General features: G+C 37.0%; 2 protein-coding genes and 1 long non-coding RNA gene across 6 annotated transcripts in view; 2 read left to right on the plus strand and 1 right to left on the minus strand.

Moving 5' to 3' along the window:
- The first annotated feature begins 3,588 nt into the window (after positions 1-3,588).
- Positions 3,589-5,916, plus strand: LOC113474792. Its single transcript, XR_003396481.1, has 4 exons — positions 3,589-3,778; positions 3,838-3,895; positions 3,946-3,982; positions 4,716-5,916. It is a non-coding gene; the product is annotated as an uncharacterized LOC113474792 (long non-coding RNA).
- A 1,714-nt stretch (positions 5,917-7,630) lies between these two features.
- Positions 7,631-16,778, plus strand: LOC100179867 (solute carrier family 23 member 1-like). 2 transcript variants are annotated; one of them, XM_002124447.4, is made up of 13 exons: positions 7,631-7,730; positions 8,267-8,419; positions 9,958-10,124; positions 10,490-10,676; positions 10,929-11,110; positions 11,410-11,530; positions 12,506-12,642; positions 13,081-13,248; positions 13,536-13,656; positions 14,528-14,700; positions 15,565-15,746; positions 16,115-16,244; positions 16,601-16,778. In XM_002124447.4, exons 1-13 carry the CDS (start codon positions 7,680-7,682, stop codon positions 16,689-16,691), a joined length of 1,863 nt encoding a protein of 620 aa, XP_002124483.1. In that variant the 5' UTR covers positions 7,631-7,679; the 3' UTR covers positions 16,692-16,778. The 2 variants fall into 2 exon arrangements, with proteins under 2 accessions (XP_002124483.1, XP_026693016.1); XM_026837215.1 differs by lacking the exon at positions 16,115-16,244 and having other exon boundaries at positions 16,601-16,767.
- Positions 16,779-16,781: 3 nt separating this feature from the next.
- The window catches only part of LOC100177561 (cadherin-7), a 10,473-nt gene continuing 6,402 nt past the window's right edge, over positions 16,782-20,852 (minus strand). The window contains exons 8-16 of one of the 3 annotated variants that reach the window (XM_026837208.1): positions 20,682-20,852; positions 20,538-20,610; positions 20,215-20,473; positions 19,734-19,851; positions 19,015-19,137; positions 18,689-18,805; positions 18,379-18,577; positions 17,663-17,837; positions 16,782-17,345 (exon numbers count right to left, since the gene is read on the minus strand). In XM_026837208.1, coding sequence (XP_026693009.1) covers positions 17,103-17,345; positions 17,663-17,837; positions 18,379-18,577; positions 18,689-18,805; positions 19,015-19,137; positions 19,734-19,851; positions 20,215-20,473; positions 20,538-20,610; positions 20,682-20,852 — 1,478 coding nt within the window. In that variant the 3' untranslated portion in view covers positions 16,782-17,102. The remainder of the gene's footprint in view (positions 17,346-17,662; positions 17,838-18,378; positions 18,578-18,688; positions 18,806-19,014; positions 19,138-19,733; positions 19,852-20,214; positions 20,474-20,537; positions 20,611-20,681) is intronic. The other 2 variants (XM_026837209.1, XM_026837210.1) reach the window with 2 other exon arrangements.

Raw genomic sequence — 20,852 nt, forward strand, 5'->3', positions numbered from 1 at the left:
CTACAAAAACCTGTATGTCTGCATAATTAAGTTTTAACTCTACATTCGTTCTAATTCAGCATGTTTGAACTCAGTTTTACCTTATCAGAAATCAAATACCAAAGCGGTAGATTACAACATTTTCATGTTGTCCTCGTGGTATGCGTTATACATAGAACTAATAACCTGGGATACATCACTGCGGTCTCTATACTGCTTATTATAACTATAAGTCCCTGACTACTTGGGCGCTCACTCATGTCACTCTCGAAACGTGAAAAGCATCAAAACTTCAGTTTACTTTCACCACGGTCTACTGGTCACTAAAAGAACTTAGTTCAGCTTATTTCAACACAAAGTATGCGGAAACTTTGGTACCGTTTTTGACTGGTAACTGTGCGCTTGATTAATTGAATTTATTTCCTAACCCTTTGTTCTGCTCACAATGTAGCTTTGTTGGTTTAGGTACGCAGTTATGTCTGCTGTTGCTGTACAATTCAAACACTGCATTCAAATACAGAGTAGTCTAAAGCTGCCACTTCAGTTTAAACGCAGTTAATTTTTAACCAGGCCAACTACATTTTACAAAATTAGAGTACCGCATATCCAAACTGACTTTGCCATACAACGTACTAATTCCGTTATATCCATAACAGTTTAGCTCGTTAGTCATGCATATATGTATAATTCGCTGACGAATTTAGCTACCATGCTACCAATGCATTCAACTTTTAAATTAATGTGTCAAATTGTTTCCTATAGACCTATAGTGTACTGTCGCTTCGCTAACGTCTGTATTTCTATCATGTTCACAACTAAGCAGTTAGGTAAATGAACGGTTCGCTTGGTTTCTTATGCGTAACATTAGTCACGGCTTGTCTTTAATAAGAAACGACTTTTCACGCATTGTGGGCTACCACAGTTCGAAAATTCCTCACTACTTTCTGTTTACTTGAATCGTAAAGCCTCGGGCGAAATAGCCGCGGTAAACTATTTCAAAAACAAATTTGAAAATTTGCGTTTTCGGAAAGCACGGGCTAAAAATTTCATTTCAAATGAGTAAAATTCTATGAAACCTGGGATTTAGGCGGCAGTTAGTCTATTAGTAAAAACCAGAGTCCGTATATAAACATGTTTATATACGGACTCTGGTAAAAAAACAGACTATTTTTAAGCGCTTGCAAAAGTGATTCATATAAGTAAACCCTAAAGCATTGCGTTATTACGATTTTATATAAACACCTCAATTATTAACCTGTATACCTGTTTCACGTCTTAAATTTAAAATCGTACATATAATTGATTTGTTTCTTACGTCGTATGGCTTAAATTTGACTTCATTTACTAAAACCTAAATTAAAAAAATTCAGCGACCTAATTTTGTGTTAGCTACACAATACCTGAAAATCCGGTTAAGTAATAGATACACCTTTATCAGTGTACCGCACACATACAGTCTACAAAGTATATTAGTGTAACCTGTATACGGACGTTGCGGAAATAACGGTCCTGTCATATTACTCACAAAGGTAAACCATAAGTATTGTATAGGGTAGCAAAGATCGCCATCTATTGTGAAACGCGTGTGTTGTTATTATAATCATACAATTTGTATGACTTTAACTGTCAGTCTATAGTTCGGTATTACTCGTAAAATAATGATTTGAATATTTGATTTAAATTATTCAGTATCGTTTTATCGTTGCTTTCGGTCTGGTCTACTATACTATAAAATTTAGGTCAAACAGGTCAATCTTTACAAAACAATTAAACGAATGTTTCAATAACATGCTTTAGCTACTTTCACGTTAGTGTCCCGTATTATGGTAATTATGTAGTCCTGGGACCCAGATCATCCTTTGGCTTACAGCTTACCTTCTGCCGTTAAAATTGTTCTTAGGTTTGCTTTAGTGCGCCTAAAAGTTTTATGTACACCTGTTCACACATTCCTAAAAGGCATAAAAACGCTGTTGTAGTCGTTCTTGCTGTTTTTGTGTTTTACTGAATTAAAACTGAAATATTATATATAGAAGGGTGGGGAAAATGGGACACATTTTTTTCTATTTTCTCGTTCCATTTGGTAGTAAACAAAGAACATTTAACGAATTATAAAACCGTTTCTTCATGACTCCCAGATATAATGTGATAAAGGTGTCCCGTCTTTCCCCACCCAACTACATATTAATATACACACCTGTTTTATACCCACTTAAACGAACCAGGTGTGTTGTATAGGTTGTAGCTTCCCTTATGTCACTGATATTTTATCTCGGTTTTAAAAGAAAAAAGACAAAAGATTAAAAAAGTGAAACGTATGCTGGAACGCTGGAAAACTAGCATTTTTTTAATGTAATATAAATTGATTTCATATGTATTGTTGGACAAAGTGCCCCTAAATTTATTTAATTTCGACATTGTATCGTCTGTAGGGTGTAACAGAGTCGCGCTTTTTATATCAAAACATGATATCTTTTTGTTATCAATAACCGTGTTTTAACCGTTGTTTTACCGTTACTACCAGTCTTTTCGCTTTTGTAGACTCTCTTGTTCTTTGTTATCGTGATCAAGGGAACGAAATAAATTTCATTCATTCATAAAACGCAAACGCACGAGGGCGGAAGAGGTTATGGTGGTGATATCTTTAGACAACTTACATGCTCAACAAGAAAAACTGTTTGACGAGAACAGATCTATATGACCACTTACGTGCTCAACAAAAAAAACTGTTTGACGAAAAGAGATCTATATAACCACTTACGTGCTTAACAAGAAAAACTGTTTGGCAAAAAGGGATCTATTAGATCACTTACGTGCTTAACAAGAAACACTATTAGACGAAAAGAGATTTATTAGATTACTTACGTGCTCAATTGTACATAAAGCTATGCACACACATATAGGGCAACCAAGAACGCGGGGAATTTAAATCCACCGCGTCAATCATTTTGATTAGCCGACGTCTCCTGCTTTTCGTTGATTCCCCGGGCATGTAAAACGTCGTCTTTACTAACACGTTGCAACTACACAAGTCAGTTTGGATGAAGCAGCGACACAGCTACAAGCACTGTTTTGATGAACTCAGTGCAGGATTATATTTGTTTCTTCTATAAAAGTTGAAGTTAAGTACTATTGCTATACTGTTTACTGCTACTTAATTTTAAACAATGATCGTATTTAGTTATTTACCGTTGCCTATTCATAAACTAATATTTTAATATACTTACACTAGAATATGATTATTTATGAGTATATTATAGAAGTATTTGTAAACCTATTATAATAATTTAGTATTGTGCCTTGCGATTAGTATTCTTATTTTATTTTCATTCTATTTTAGTATTTAACATTTTTTTTAGCTTCGGTTCTTAAGTTTGTCACAGTACACGTCACTCGCGACGTGACATCGGTTTACAGAATCGCTGCGTTACGTCACAATACGTCTGTATGACATCGCGTCGTAACCGCTTCGCCATCGCTCGCGTATATTACGTCATAGTCAGGTTCACGCCCGAGAACACACGTTTGCGAGTTAACATTACGGTTTCTTCTATGCGCTTGACGTTTTTTTCATGGGGCCCCATGCGCGCTTTGCGTCGTCGCAAGGCACATTACTTGTACTTTCGTATTAATTTTAATCTAAAATACATTCGTGCTGTTAGCTAAACATGAAGAAAGAAGATTAAAGATTAGGTAAAGTATAAATTACAATAGGCATTGTTACGTACACCAGTTCTTTTCTAGATGACATCAGAGGTGTGACGTCACGAAGTGGTGATGACGCAACAGAAGAACCCACTTCGTAAGTTGTTTGGTTTCGTCACAATCTTTATTATTTAAAACATTTTTTTCAATATTTAGAACATGGTATGTGACGTCACAGAGGATCAAGAGAACAAAGCGCGAATCGTGGTTGAAGGTAATTGTGACGTCATAATATAAACCGGCATTTAAATATTTTTGTTGCAGAAAAGTCAGCGTATATGCTGCTGAAGAAAAGCGCAAGGTAGTGTATAATAGTTTTTATTAAATTAAAAAAATACTATGCAATAGTTAGTTCTTAGGGTAATGAATTTTGTTAGTAACTTAAAAATTCTACTGTAGGATAGAGCTGGGGGAGACGGGACACCTTTTCACTCAATTTTCTTGTCACATTTGTTAATAAACAAAGAACTTTAAAAGAGCTATAAAACCGCACCACCACGACTCCTATAGACCGTTGTTAGGTGTTTGAAACACGATCAGGATATTGTGGTTAAAGGTGTCCCATCTTACCCCACAGTAAAATATATTCCTTTATAAAACGAACTACACTTTATAAAACGAACTGTTGACGTTAAGATGTGTCGTTTGTATAACAATATTACTGTAGGTAAAATGGATTCCGTTAAGCACATAAAATGCCTTTATCATAATCGTAAATACGAAAGCTCTTTTTATACAGTAGGGTGGGGGGGAAATGGAACACCCTTTAACTCTACTTTCTCGTCCCATTTAGTAGTAAACGAAAAACATTCAAAAAACTGTAAAAATATATCCTCACAGACCGTTGTTAATTGTTTAAAACACGATCAAGATATTGAATATTATGTGCTAAAGGTGTCCCATCTTTCCCAGACCTATTATAGTGGAGGGGGCTACGGTTACATAATTCTATAAATATTCTTTGTTTACTACCAAATGGGACAATAAAAGAACTGGATCATCTTACCCCAATCTAATTTACGTTTGTTTCGCAGACGAAGAGCAAAGACGAAGACGACGATAAGGATGCTGGTTTGAGGTTTTGCTTAGGCTTAGGAGTTGTGTGTTGTTGGGGTGTGGTTGCTGGAGCACTCTTACAGTGTTGCCGGATTTGTGTTTGTGACTTGTATTTGCTGGACCTTTTTGTCAGTCACTACTTTAGTGCATTTTGCATGTCACTGAAATATATGCAATGAAACTATGGCAAACATCTTGCTGGATCGGATTTTGTTGTTGTACACGTCATTGTGTGCTTCTTCTGCAAAGGTCGAATTTTTTAGCGATTCTGTAATGTTCTAATCACTTGATAAGAACGACATGTTGGTACACAAATACTTTAGTAATATCGACGCGCATTATAATATACACGCAGTTATAAACTTGATTCAATTCCCCTTAATTTTCATTAATTAATTGTCCCCGTTTAATCTGTTGCTATTTTTATGTAAAAGCCTAATTGTGACGCTGGCCACGTTACAATTACGCTACGTCAATGGGTCTTTCAGGCCCAGCGTTCGGTGCGGTTACGTCACTGTTCTAGACTGAGTTACGTTACTGTTGGGTTGTTGCGTAGACGTCGCCGCCAGTGATGCTACGCTAGATTTAGGTCACTACCGGTACTGTGATGCTACGCTCCCTCATTTAGGTCACTACCGGTACAGTGATGCTACGCTCGGTTATTTAGGTCACTATTAGTGTGGTTCGTAACAACCTGACGCAGTTTCATGACGGTCGAAGCGGTGCTTAACATCCGAACGATATTATATTGCGTGAAGATACGACGAGAGTATCGCGGTACCAACATGGCGACTTATCTTTTGATTGGGGCATGCAGAGCCGTTATTAGCTTCGACTCCTTGTGGTCGGACATAGAATAATTTGTACACTGCAGATGATTATCCTTCAGGATTTGAACCATATTTTCTTTGAAGATGTTTCAATGATTATGTCCGCGTTAATTGTAACCGTCCATTTTTGGATACGATTGAGCTGTTGTATGTGTTGCATGGTTTTTGCACTTTTTAGTTTCGCACCTCGTCGTATTATTTTTGTCTTTTTGTCGTTGTTGTCGTGCACATGTGTATGTGCATTCGTTGTATCATTTTTGTCTATTGGGGTTTCTTTAACCTGCGTGGACAGTAACATCCCGCAAGGGTTTCTCACCTAAGTAGAAACCCACTACCATTGGCTGGGGGCTTGTCGTGCCGTAGTGGCTTTCCACCAACGCCAGCCACATAAATTATGAAGGTATTTTAATCCTGTTTTATTTTTTCAGGAAGCAATTAATTCCTGGAGAATTTTAGCGAATGATGCTGTTTCAATTTACACTGTTATAATAATGGTATTCTCGTTAAACTCCGATGCTTTAAAATAAAACTTGAACCGCAGGTTTTCATAATTCTTTGAATGTTCTTTGCTTACTACCAAATTGGACGAAAAAGTAGAATAAAAATGGTGTCCCATTCTTCCCGCACCCTACTATATATTGTTACATAAAACCACGCGGTGTGATTGTTTTTTAAACTAAGCATAATAAAGTAGGGCGTGGAGGAAGATAGGACACCTTTAGCACGTAAGAACCAAATATTCAGATCCTGTTTTAAACAATCAACAACGGTCTATGGGAGTCGTGCTGAGGATATAGTTCTATAATTATTTGAATTTTATTTGTTTACTACCAAATGTGACGTACTATTATATACATATAAACTAAGCGGAATATTTCTTATAAACGTTGTTTAAATTTGACTGTGCACAGTCGGACGATAAAGTGCTGAAGTATTTTGTCTGGCAATGAATTCATAGGTATAGTCTGTAACGTTCACGCCTATTCAAAACGTTATTTCTCTTTCCGTTTTATCAATAAGCGCGATTTACTAAATATTGATTTACCGTTACTTGGCTGAAAAACTTTACCGTTCTTTGTTATCGTGAACGGGGAGACGAAATCAATTTCATTTAATTGCTGCAGGTATAACGTTAAATGCAGTTACGTTATAGAAAGTCCCAAAGCTGCCTTTTTACACCCGCTTATTCTGCTGCGAACATTGCCGTAGGGGTTTTGCAAACTTTTGATAACGTTGTTGGCACCGATTTTTTTACGCGCTGTTTAAATGACCGTTAGTGTAAAAAATGTACCTTTTTCCTGAATGCGCTGGGCTGAAAATCCGTCTTTAGTTTAGCGAAGCGTGGAGTTGTGGAAGGACACTTAAGTTCGACTAGAAGTCTTTTAAACAAAGTAGGGCCGTTTGCTTTTAGAAATAATTAGGTTTACAGGTGAGGTAAAACCTTTGAAATTGCGAAACAAGCGTTCCTATTAGGTGGTATTTAAGATTAGAATTAATAAGGGAATCTGGTTTCATTTAGACGATGTGTATAGGCGTTTCGTGGTAAAAAATAAGGAATAACATTTAGGTCTCGCCGTTTTGGGGGCAAATGTGTCGTATATGTTTCGTATTTCCGGTTTCGAAACGTGAACCTAGTTACAAATAGCCGACGCTGTATTTTGTGTAAAAAGGGCAGCATTTGAAAATGTTCGGAGGAATTCAGTTTACTGTATCGATATAGCTAAATCTTCTGCTATAGCGTTTTTATTGTAATGTTAGCGTTCTTTGTAATGTTGGTGTATGTGTTAGCGTTCTTTGTAAAGAATTATCTAAAACTCACGTCGTATTCCCAGAAACGAGAGAGTTTAACTTCTTAACCTGTTTGACTCGCCTTTTCCCGTAAAACTACCCGGAAAGTTAATTTCAACCTAAATGCCCTTGGTAAAAGTAAATACATGCTAACTTGTAATTTAACACGAGGTGTACTAAACCGAAAACCCGTGTTATAATGAGTAGTTTTCGGCCATGCGAGGATTTATATATATAGCAAGTTACACACATTCATTTCAATCATTTATTCATAGGCTATAGTTTAAGTCGCAATAAGGGCTTTGCTGTGTTCCACCTTCGACGATGGATGATATAACAATGAAAACAGGCGTTAGCAATCCCTGCTTCAAAGAAGTAAGCGCCCTTAACGTAATATATGTGTTTGTGCATGGCCTACTGTATTGAGTATAGGCCATGGTTTGTGTAGTAATCCACAGCGAAAAGTATATTCGGATGAACCTTCCTAAAAGTTCGTGTGTATATATATATATATATATATATATGTAATCTTTCATATTTCCTAATTGTATTTTTAACGATCACCAACGCGCTTTTAGAATGGTGACGATACAGTTTTATATTTCTGTAAATGAATGAATGAATAAATGAATGGAACTTGTTTTATCCTCGCGTGGCCGGATAAAGACATTCGTTAAATAAAACAGGGTTTTTCTGCTTTTATACCTCGAATAAATGTTCATGTTTAGTACCAAATGGGACAAACCAAACTGAAAACACGGACCATCTTACCCCAGCCTACTCTATACATATTGATACCGTTTGACAATTAGCAGAAATGACCCAAGAGCTCAAACTATTTTTAAATATTTTTTTCTTAAAAGTATTAACCTTAAGCTTCTAGTTTTATTTTATTTGTTATTTGATTCCAGGATTCCAATGAAACAGCCCCGGAAACTTCTGAGCCAGTTTCACCGGACGTGACGTCACGGAATGATTACGTCACACCGGACCCATCAACAGATATGTTGTACACAGTGGACGATACTCCATCGTGGTACACTTGTACAGTTCTTGGGTTACAGGTATGTATATATACAGAATCGTGGGGTAAGAAGGGACACCTTTAGCACATAATATTCAATTATCCTGATCGTGTTTTAAACAATTAACGACGCTCCATTGGAGTCGTAATGATACGGTTTTATGATTCTTGGAATGTTCTTTGTTTACTACTAAATGGGACGAGAAAATAGAATGATGGTGCCCCATCTTAACCCAACCTTCTATATGTATATTGAAGATAAAACAAAGTGTATAAATCAGAAAACTTGTGCTATAACGACTGTCGTTGCCCCGCCACACGAAGATAAAAGATTGACATTCCTTTTTTCCAGTTTAATATTAACGTTTATTATTCATTGGTTCTAAAAATTCGACTCGCGTACCAATTTTTATGTTACAAAGTTCCTGTACTACAAATTACAGTTTAAGGCCAAATCATTTTTTTTCTGTTTATGTATAGGTGTAAACTGTAAACTCTCAGTGGAACTTTCAAAACTTCACACTGCAAGATCGTCAAACAGTGCAGCCATGCGGTTTTACATTTTGGCATAGCTAGTGTACATTTTGGCCTGCAGTATGCATAGCGGCGTGACAGTGCGTACACTTGTGTATTTGAGGAATTCGCCCATGTTAACTTAGTCAGACTGTTGCCGGCCGCAGACACACAACAGACCTAAGAAAAATTCACACTATTTTTAAGCTTTGCTATTCAGCTTTGAACCGAAAAAAAAACGCTTTTTTATTTAAACAACGCTAATATTGGTTTAACGACCAAAGGTAAAAGCGGACGTTTCGGGGTTATATAAAATGTATAGGGCCGTAGGGCAAAACTGTAATAAATTACACTAATACCCAGCGCAGGTCCTAGCTTATATAGCTAGTGTTGCCATTTCGAAAATATTTACCTCTGTTATTCCAACCCAGTGGTCACTAATGGATTGTTATCAGCCACACATAAAAAGGAAAAATTCCAAAAATAAAATTACCCACAGAGTAACATGTTTGGTAACTCGTAAGCTGGCACGAGGTGTATAAACACCTGTGTTATAACGACTGTCGTTTTCCGGCCACACGAGGATAAAACAAGTTACATTCATTCATTGTTCTTCTGCAGTTAAGCATGGGTGACTAGATACATATAAAAGTACGAACGTCTTTCGACAAAACTAAAAACACAAAACGTTTGACACGTTGTTTTAAGAAGCAGCTTTTTGATTCCTGTTTATCTTTATATAGTAAAGTGGGAGGAGATGGGACACTTTTCATTCTATTTTCTCGTCCCATTTGGTGGTCAACAAAAAAATCAAAGAATTATAAAACCGTATTCTCACAACTCCCATAGACCGTTGTTAATTGTTTAAAACACGATCAGGATATTTGGATATCAGTGTCAAAAGTGTCCCATCTTCCTCCAACCTATACTATAAGTACGTTTTTATAAGTACGGGCGTATTTAGACAATACTATATACAGAGACAACGTTTGCCAGGTTGGTTAAGAAGCAGCTTTTTGATTGCCGTTTATATTCATATACAAATACACCTTTGTCTTTATGCAGCATTACCTGATCGCTATCGGAGGGATCGTTGGGCTACCATTACTACTAGCTGGGCCGTTGTGTATTGCTAACGATGACGATGGTGACGTGGCAAGGGCTTTAATTATAAGCAGTCTCTTCTTCGTGGCTGGTATCTGTACAATGCTACAAACAACGTTCGGGATAAGGTATGTATATAGTAGGGTGGGGAGATGAGAAACATTTTGTTCTATTTTCTCGTCCAATTTGGTAGTAAACAAAAAAATAGTCAAAAAAATATAAAATCGTATCCTCACGACTCCCATAGACCGTTGTTAATTGTTTAAAACGCGGTCAAGATATTTGGATACAATGTGCTAAAGTGTCCCGTGTCCCCCTAACTCCCTGTACTATATGTTGGGACCTGCGCAAAGGCCTGGTACATAAAAGTAGTTGTAATACGGTGGTATTAATCAAAGAGAGGGGTAAATTAAGTAGACATGATAGTAACAAGGCGTTGTTTGGGGAGTTGCAGTTATCTGCATTACGTTTTAATTGCTGTTTTTTTATCCAGGTTGCCAATCATGCAGGGTGGTACGTTCAGTTTTCTCCCACCAACTTTTGCAATCCTGTCTTTGCCCCACAATAAATGCCCCCCAGCTCTACCTAGTGGATTCAACAACGTCACATACACTCTATATAACGACACAGATGGAAGCATTATTGATGGGACCGAAGTATGGCAGAGGAGAATAAGAGAGGTTGAAAAATATGTGGCCTACATTTAATATCATCTATTCTGTGTTAACATCAGTATATGATTTTATTAATGGCATATTGTGCACTTGTTTACCCTTTTAAAAAATAAAGTGGTTACTATTGGGCAAAAAAGGGATAACAAGCCAAATTATAAACCCACTAAAATAGAAACACCATTAATAGTTTCCCGCTAAAATCTATGGATTTCAAAATTTCGCAGCAGTGTTTTAAAAATTTAAAATTTTACACTTCAGGTTCAAGGGGCAATAGCTGTCGCTTCATGTTTGCCAATTTTGCTTGGCTTGACCGGTGCTGTTGGTTTTTTACTTCGATTTATTGGACCTTTAACCATTGCCCCTGCTGTTGCATTGATTGGTTTGGACCTCTTTGCCGCAGCTTATGGAAATGCATCCTCGCAATGGGGAATTGCGATGTTGTAAGTCAAGTAGGAAGTACAAAGCTCCGTAAACGGCGCGTTCGTTTACTGTATAGAAATTTTTAAAATCGTTAGAATTGAGATATAAAATGTATTTTTTACATTAATAAAAATGGTGCTATGGCTAATTTAAGTTAACCTGCAATATTTTACCTTAATGTATCCTATATACCTTAATGTATCCTATATTTTCATTGAGGTCAGGATTAAAATAAACGCACATTTTTGATCTTTTATTCTTATTATTGTTCTTGCTAATACTAAAGTATAAGGTACATTTCAAAACCATGTTTTTTTAGTACTGCATTTATTGTGATTGTGTGTTCTCAATTTCTGAAGAATATTAAAGTTCCGACCCCTGCTTATTCTAAGAGCAAAAAATGTCACATGACTAGAACACCAATTTTTAAGTTGTTTCCGGTAAGTAAACTATCTTAGTGTAAACCAAATGGCACATAATATGCTTGCTTTGGATAGTCCAGCACTGTGGCTCAGTCTTTGGCACTAGCTTTGCAATTCCTAAACAAAGGAAATTAGAGTTTTGATACTGATCACATTATGTGCCCTAGACTTAACAGACACTTTTTCCAATCCAGTGGTCACTAACATCCTGAATAAAGTGAAATGTTTACATCGGGTAAATTCTGGAGGTTTTTGAATGTTTATAACTGGGTTACTTAGATAATTTTAACGTACACAACAAATACCTATTTTTTTAAAGACTATTGTAATTGTATATTTCTTTGGCATGCTTGAGCCTTATTCTTGTCATACAGTTTGAAAAAACAGTCCAGTTCCATGTCACAGTGGCTTATTCATTCTGAATGAATGAATGTAACTTACTTTATCTTCGCGTAGCCGGAAAACGACAGTCGTTATCACACGGGTTAACACCTCGTGCCAGCTTATGAGTTACCATGTATGTTACTTTGTGGGTAATTATTTTTTGGGGGTTTTTTCTTTTTTTTATGTATGGCTGATAATTTGGACAACCCATTAGTGACCACTGGGTTGGAGCAATTGCCGTTAAGTGTCTTGCCACATACGTCCACAATGGTAGCAGCGTCGAGCCTTGTACCCATTACCTCTGGGTTACAGGCAGGCACGCTAACCACTACACCACGGCGCCGGACAAATTCAGTCATATTCATACTTTATTTGGTGCTAGTGAAGGGTCCACCCCTTATCTGACAGCCCCTATCTACTATCCCATATAACCACCCCTACCTACTATACTCCTATAACCACCAAACCCTAACTATCCCCCCTATAACCCTGATTAACAACCCCCGACCCCCAACCTCCAACACTTCCCACCAGCCTAATCACTAACATGCCTTTTATGGTTTATTTTCATTTAAAATATTACAACTTTGCTAAATCACACACTTGCAGGTTCTATTTGCGTTGATATTGGCTTGGCTGTTGTGTCTTATCCTCACTGTTACAAATGCACTTCCAACATCAAGCAGTCATCCTGGTTGGAGGGCAAGAACTGACATTCGTACGAATGTGATCAGGAATGCACCCTGGTTAGTGTTGTAAGCATATAGGCCTACATTATGTCTGGAATGTTCAACTTAAGTTTTTTATGAATACCTGCATAAAATGGACAATTTTTCTCTGTTTTTATGTGAATAGCTGCATAAAACTGATATTTTTCTCAGTTTTTATGTAAATAACGACATAGAACCAACATTTTTCTCTGTTTTTATGTGAATAACTGCATTAAACTGACCTCTTTTTTTCTGTGTTAATTTCCTTTAAGGCACAATGTGTATCTGTTTTTTGTTTTTATGTACTGCTAATTTGATTTGAGGTTCTAAGATATAATTTAAAACTTGTTATAATAGTTATAGTAGTAGCTTTGATATTCTTTATACTACACATTATAATTAAAGCTAATATTAATAAAAATTGCTGTGAAAAGCAGCTTATCTTTATAAACTGCATTAAATTATGAATCCCAGGTTTCGGTTTCCTTATCCGGGGCAGTGGGGATTACCCCGGGTGACGATTGCTGGGGTGATAGGAATGATGGCTGGGGTTGTGGCTGGGTTCGTTGAGTCAATTGGGGATTACTACGCATGTGCAAGACTCTCTGGGGCCCCTAACCCCCCAACCCATGCTATTAACAGGTGGGATTAAACATCTTTACATTTCCATTTTTTGCTAGCAAATTTCGTATTAATAAATTTTATACTTGTTTCTATGGCTATATGTTGTCCACTTAAAAAATGTAGTTGTCATTAAAAAAGCGAATGCCTCAGTTTGCGTTCTAGAGTTTCCGCTGCTGTTTTTTAAGAAATAATTAACTAATGTATTGGAACAGAATTAAAATTTGTTTTAAAACAGCTGCACTTATATTAGAAATCGGTTTTTTTTAATCAATAATTGGTTAGAAAGTGATTTAATTTTTCTTCAGAGGAATTCTTACTGAGGGGTTTGGCTGCTTGCTGGCGGGTGTCATTGGGACAAGCACGGCTACAACCTCCTTCAGTGAAAATATTGGAGCAATTGGAATTACAAGAGTTGGAAGTAGAAGGGTGGGTTGAATAAGTTTACAAATAAGTTTAAGGTGATATTGAATGTATAAATGTAGAGTAAATGAAATTTATTTTCTCTCTTTGGTCACAATAACCAAGAACAGGAAAGTTAATAAAGCGAAAAGACAAGTAGTTATGGTTAAACAACAGTTGTTATAACACGCTTACTAATAAAAAGAAAGAGTGTTTTGAATAAAAGGTGTAACCAGACAGAAATTTATTTTGTCTCTTCGGTCACAATAACCAAGAACAGGAAAGTTTATAAAAGCGAAAAGACAAGTAGTAACGGTTAAACAACAGTTGTTATAACACGCTTACTAAGAAAAAGAAAGAATGTTTTGAATAAAAGGTGTAACCAGACAGAAATTTATTTTGTCTCTTCGGTCACAATAACCAAGAACAGGAAAGTTTATAAAAGCGAAAAGACAAGTAGTTATGGTAAAACAACAGTTGTTATAACACGCTTACTAAGAAAAAGAAAAAATGTTTTGAATAAAAGGTGTGACCGAACAATACAATAAAATGTAACTTTCACATCCTCCCGTAGCATGACAACGACAGTTGTTATTATTGTTTTCTGTTTTTCATACACCCTGTGCTGGCTTACTGCATATGTAACTTTGTGGGTGATTATTTGATAAATTATTGATGTTTTAAATTGTATGTAGACAATTTTAATAATAAATATCTCTTATGCAATAATGTTTTGTAACAATTTTTATCACAATGCAATTACCGCCTTTAAAACTACCTGAAAATTTGTTATCACATTAATTCTAAGGCAATTTATCTGATAAATTCACAAACTTTAGTCAAGCTGTATAAACTGCTGCGGTTTTATAAAAAAAATTCAAAATTTTGTCCATTCTAGGTTCTCCAAGTAGCTGGCTTCATCTTCTTCATCCTTGGAATGTTGAGCAAGTTTGGGAGCATCTTCGTCACGATCCCGGATCCAGTGATCGGAGGTTTGTTCTGTGTGATGTTTGGGATGATCGCGGCAGTCGGGATCAGCAACTTGCAGTATGTGGATCTTAATTCACCCAGGTTGGTGGGTCGCACACTTTTGTTTCTATTAAAAGTTTAACTTAATTAAACATAAATAACTTGTTTTAAGGTATTTGCCTGCTAGGTGTAGCGACCACACTTTTTTTACCAATTAAATGTAAATATATTTTTCACATTTGTTGCTATTAGAAGTTTAATTTATTTAAACCCAAATGGCTTGCTTTAATGTGTTTGCCTGCTAGGTGTAGCCACCATGCTTTTTTTTCTTCCAATTAAACATAAATATATTTTTAACTGTAAGCGTCTTTTAACAACTGTTGTTTTGTCGCTACATCCGGTTTTCGTTTAAAATGTTTTTAAATCTTTGCTACCGCAATCGAAGAGACGAATAAAGTTAGTATTATGTGTTTTATAACTCTATAAAGATTAAAGAACACAGTTGTTTTCCCACTTTCTACACTTTACTATTTCTAGATGCTTGTTAATAACTCTTAAAGTGTTTCTTTAGTAAAATACCTCAAATGTTTTGTAATAATGTTAAGTGTGATTTTTGGGAGTTCGTTTTATATTTTGTAAATTGGTTGTTTACAATTTGTATCTTTGACCTGTAACTGTCTATTTTAATGTTAAATTTTTACGTCTTTGACTGTTTTACACTTTTAAAATCATACTTTTGATAAATCAACACTTTTACTTTAGTCTATAGTAGGGTGTGAAGACGTGACACATTTAGCACATGATATCCACATATCCGGTTCGTGTTTTAAACAATTAACAACAGTACATGGGAGTTGTGAGGATAAGGTTTTATAATTTTTGGAATGTTCTTTGTTTACTACCAGAATGGAAAGGTGTCCCGTCTTTCCCCACCCTACTATACTGTATATATATTCCGTTTTTCAGGAATTTGTTCATAGTTGGATTTGCGTTGTTTATGGGTTTAACTGTTCCTGAATGGATGAAGGCAAACAAAGGGGTTATTCAAACTGGTGTGATTGAAATCGACCAAATTCTTACAGTGTTTCTTGAAACTGCAATGTTAGTTGGCGGCCTGCTTGCTCTTCTTTTTGATAACACAATCCCAGGTAACCACTGATACAAAGTTGTTTAAAATTTAAATGAATGGCTAAATGTAACTTGTTTTATCCTTGCGTGGCTGGAAAATGACAGTCGTTATAACATGGGTGTTCTGTTTCATACACCTTGTGCCAGTTACGAGTTACCATGTATAGTACTGAGGGAGAAGATCTGACACCTTTAGAACATATTATCCAAATATCCTGATCGTGTTTTAAACAATTAACAATGGTCTGGTCGTGAGGACATGGTTTTATAATTCTTTAAATGCACTTTGTTCACTACCAAATAGGGCGAGCAAATGGCGTCTATGTTTTACTTTGTGGGTGATTATTATTTTTGGATTTTGTCTTTTACTAGCTTGAATTTTATTCAGGTACCGAAAGTGAACGTGGTATTGTAAGATGGCGAAACGCCCAGAACGGTAAAGAGGTTTTTGACAAGAAAACTTTGCTTCAACAGGAAGCGGATTGTTACAAACTTCCCTTCCCAACTAATTGCTGCAGGTTTGGAGCAAGGGTTACTGCGTTTAAACCCGTCTTATATAATTGGAGGGGGGGGGAATTGGGGGCACCGTTTCATTCTATTTTTACGTCCAATTTGGTAGTATGAAGAAACAACATTCAAAGAATTATAAAACCGTATTCTCACGACTTTCATAGGCCATTGTTAATTATTTAAACACGATCAGGATATTTGGATATTATGTGCTAAAGGTGTCCCATCTTTCCCCACAGTACTATACATGGCAACTCGTAAGCACGCACGAGGTGTATAAAACAGAACACCCATATTATAACAACTGTAGTTTTCCGGCCACGCGAGGATTAAGCTACATTCTTTCATTCATCCATTTTCCCAGGTTTGCAAGATATGTTCCATTTTTGCCGGAATTTCGACAGCGGTACAAGGAGATAGATGATGATAATGCTGATGTAACTACTTCGGTTTAAACCCTTTGCCTTTGATTTCTACTAAATACATTACCTTTTTTACACTAACCGTATACAACACTAAACTATAGCCAATAATACGGGCTATGATTAAACTATAGTATTGGAATATGTATTGGCGAAAAGAAGTAGAAAAAACGAACAGTTATTGGCAACCAATGTAGAAGCGATACGGCCGTGAAAAAAACACTCATGAAATAAAATAGAAACGACTACGCTACGCATACAGTAAAAAATAGAACGGAAATTGCCTTCTGGATGAGACTGAAGAATGTCTTTGTTGGTAAAAGCACTGGAAACAGTTTTGTGAAGAATGTCTCTTTAATGCTGTGTAAACATCGTTCTACTGGCTTTTTGCACTCGGGCAGCTACGTCAACGCTTCTTAATAGTAATAAGATCCTTAGCGAAGTTTACAGCGCTGTTTTTCGACGTCCCATCGTACCTCGGCTGCTAAGGTGAGAGTTTGCCGGGGAGGGAGTGCGTGTTTCCCCGTCAGACAACTGCGGCCTCCCCGATCCGTATATGTTTGCCAATCGGTCAAATCTTGGTCCCCAGTCACGCAGGTAGTCGTAGTTTTGCTCAGAGTCGTCAGAACCGCTTGCTAAACTGCTCAGTGAACCAGCGTCCGACCCTTCCCCTTCGTAAGCGTATATCTGCAAAGAGAAATCAGTTAATTTCATTGTTTAGTAGGTTGGGGGAAGATGGGACACATTTTCATTCCATGTTCTCGTCCCATTTGGTAATAAACGAAGAACGTTAAAAAAAGAATTAAACCGTATTCTTACGAGTCTTCTAGACCGTTGGTAATTGTTAAAAACACGATCAGGATATTTGGATATTATGTACTAAAAGTGTCCCATCTTGCCCCACAGGTATATATATTAGTGGGTTTATTATATATAACACAAAGCAAGAATGTTTTTTTTTTGTTTAAATTAGCTTTGTAAATTTTTTTTGATAAAAAACTAACCTGAAGTGAATCGAATGCTAGTTTTGCATCGTCTTGGTCCTCGGCTGATTTCCTATCAATAATGAAATCTCGTATGTCAGGGGACACACCGTTAAGATTGGGGACATAAGGTGGGACCGTGCTCACTTTGGTCGAAGGAGGACTGGAGAAATCGAGTCTGTGTTTCACCTGAGACCTGGGAAAGCGGTTCGTTTGATTAATACGTGGATTTAAGCGTTGTGTTATATAATCTGTGAAAAAGAATTTTATTATAGCAGGGGAGGGGAGAAGATCTTTTCATGCTATTTTCTCTTCCCATTTATAGTAGTAAACAAAGCACATTTAAAGAATTATAAAACGTATCGTCACGACTTCCATAGACTGTTCTTAATTGTTTAAAACTCGATCAGGATATTTGGATATTATGTGCTAAAAATGTCCTATCTTCCCCTACAGTACTATATATAACGTAACACAGTTATAGAATTGTGTGTGTACTATTTGTGATAACTTTTATTCATTTCTGTGTTATAACGACTGCCATTCCCCACCACGCGAAGATAAAGCAAGTTACATTCATTTTTTCGGCCAATCCTGGCTTAAATCCTAGGCCGCGGGACACACATAGAATAGACACACATAGAATAGACACACATAGAATAGAGTTACATTTATTCCAATGCCGCTGTATATATTACATGCGAGATATTTAAAATATTAGGGAGTGTAAAACGTACCCGGAAGAGCTGCTGCAGTAGTCTCGTTGCAGCGCACTCAAGTCAAATGCCGCTGTATCTTCTTCTCCCCCTCCCTCCTCATTGTAAGTTATGATGTTCTCCCTCACGTCATCTTCACTAGAACTGATGCTGGCTTTGAGTAATAACTCCGCGCGATTGTGACGACGGCGTCGAACCGTTATGAGAACGACAACGAAAACTGCAAAGTGGAAACGGTTATTTAAAAAATTCAAAACTAAACAGTACTTTTTTACTAAAGTGCTCTAAAAACAGAATTAATTCTTAACAATAAATATATAATTTTGCTTACCTAGTAAAAGTACAACAACGGCCAGAATAACCAGCAACATCTCAAAGGGCAGCGCACCAGTTAACGCTATGACGTCACAAAGCTCTTCTCCATCGTCTGTGCACTGACAGGCTCGAACTGTGACGTAACAATAAAAGGTTATTCTCAGTGTCTTTAAAAACAATACGTCACAATCGAGAAATATGACGTCACAATCGAGACATATGATATCACGATCGAAAGACATGACATAACAATCGAGAACTATGAGATCATAATCGATAAATATGACATTACAATCGATACCTATGACGTCACGATCGAGACATATGACGTCACAAACGCACCTGTGATCGTATATGACGCGTTCAACTTCGGTCTTCCGTTATCTTCAACTATGAAGGGAAGTTTATATTCTCGAATGGAAGACGAGTAACCTTTATGTACTGTGCGCAGGTTAGCGCTGCCGTCTGCCAGGAAAAATATTATAAAGTCAATTGGAAAATATCTTCATGGAAATAAATTAAAATTGAAAAAAAGATTATATAGTAGGGTGGGGGAAGATGGAACACTTTAAGCACATAGTATCCGAATATCCTGACCGTGTTTTAAACAATTAACAACGGTCTATGGAAGTCGTGAGAATACGGTTTTATAATTCTTTGACTGTTTTTTGGTTTACTACCAAATGGGACGAGAAAATAGAACGAAAAGGTGTCCAACTTCCCCTGCCCTACTGTACAAACGTATTCACACGACTCTATAAACTTAAAAGCGTTGCTAATTACGATTAGGAAATATGGGATATTATGTGCTAACGGTATTTAGCCTAAGGTGGCTGTACACAGTATCCGGAATCCGTCCGTTTTGTCCGTTGTGTCTGTATTTCGCTGCCGCATGCGGAACTCGGTAATGTGTTTGCATACGACTTCGCAAGCGAATTCGCATGCCGGATACTGTGTCCAGCCACCTTTGCCCTACAGTAAACATTTCAAAAACGATCAACGCGTTTTAGATGAAAATAAAAATATAATCTAAATGTAGAGAAAAAACCCCAATGTCTTACCGTTGTTGTTTATAATTTCGAAGTGTTTATAATTATCGTCATCGGTGCTGTAGAACTTAAACGGGGCTCCGTTGCTTTCCGAATCGGGGTCAGAGAACTTAATGCTAGGGTAAAGGATCTATGAAATGAAAGGAGACGTTATGAATGAACGAATAAATGAATGTAGATTGATTTATCCTCACGTGGCGAAAAAACAACAGTCGTTATAATAGTTCTGTTTCATACACCTCGTGCTCGCTTACGAGTTACGACTATGTAACTTTGTGGTCGAATGTTCTCGACGTTAAGCAGGCTAACGTTCGTTTCGTTTATTTACGTTTACACCGTTAATGTTGATTTTTTTAAATGGATACAAAAAATGGTTTTAAGAAAGGCATTTAACTGTCTGTGATTTGCGCAAGATTGTACTGTCAAATAGGACAAGAAAATAGAATGAAAATGTGTCCCATCTCCCCCTATCAGGTATTTACTCCATTCTCACCTGGCCTTTGTCGTGCCGATTGTCACACAGTACGACCTCCACTTTATCGCCTCCGAGCGGTCGTGGTGGATTGTCGTTGACGTCACTAATACTGATCGTCACTCGAGCGGAACTGCCTTGCTCTAGCGCCCCCGGTGACCCCGCGTACACTGTGACGTCATAAGTGTCTTTGTCTTCCCTATCGAGCTTCCCAGCCACGGAAATCATTCCGGAAATGGGGTCGATCGCGAATTTTTTGCTCTCGTCTTTCATGAAATAACTGTGAAAATATATGTTAAAAATCGGTTTTAAGATTTTAAAGCTTTGACCCGAAGTAAACTTACGAGAAAATGTCGCCCTCGGGGTCACTGGCGGTCACGGCTCGAATGGGGAATCCTCTAATAGCGTCCTCTCGAACTAGAAAAGAGTTTAGATTTTAGACCAATAAAAAAACATTAAAATTGAAAAAAACTTTTGAATATTTTTACCTGAAAATTCGAAATTGACCTCTGTGAACTCAGGCGGTTCGTTGACGTCAGTGACGGTGATGACGACATCAGTGACGTCATCCAATGCACCAAGGTACGCAAGAGAGGGGTCAAGATGGGTGTTTCTAGCTCTCACTTTGACGTGGTATTGGTGGTTAGGGGTGGTTTCAT

This window comes from Ciona intestinalis, chromosome 12 (genome assembly GCF_000224145.3).
Source record: "Ciona intestinalis chromosome 12, KH, whole genome shotgun sequence".
Classification (NCBI taxonomy): Eukaryota; Metazoa; Chordata; class Ascidiacea; order Phlebobranchia; family Cionidae; genus Ciona; species Ciona intestinalis.

Coding starts and splice junctions, on each gene's coding strand:
- LOC100179867 (XM_002124447.4), top strand. CDS start 7,680: ATGGATGATATAACAATGAAAACAGGCGTTAGCAATCCCTGCTTCAAA. Junction 8,420..9,957: donor GTACAGTTCTTGGGTTACAG/GTATGTATATAT, acceptor GTCTTTATGCAG/CATTACCTGATCGCTATCGG. Junction 16,245..16,600: donor TTCCCAACTAATTGCTGCAG/GTTTGGAGCAAG, acceptor CCATTTTCCCAG/GTTTGCAAGATATGTTCCAT.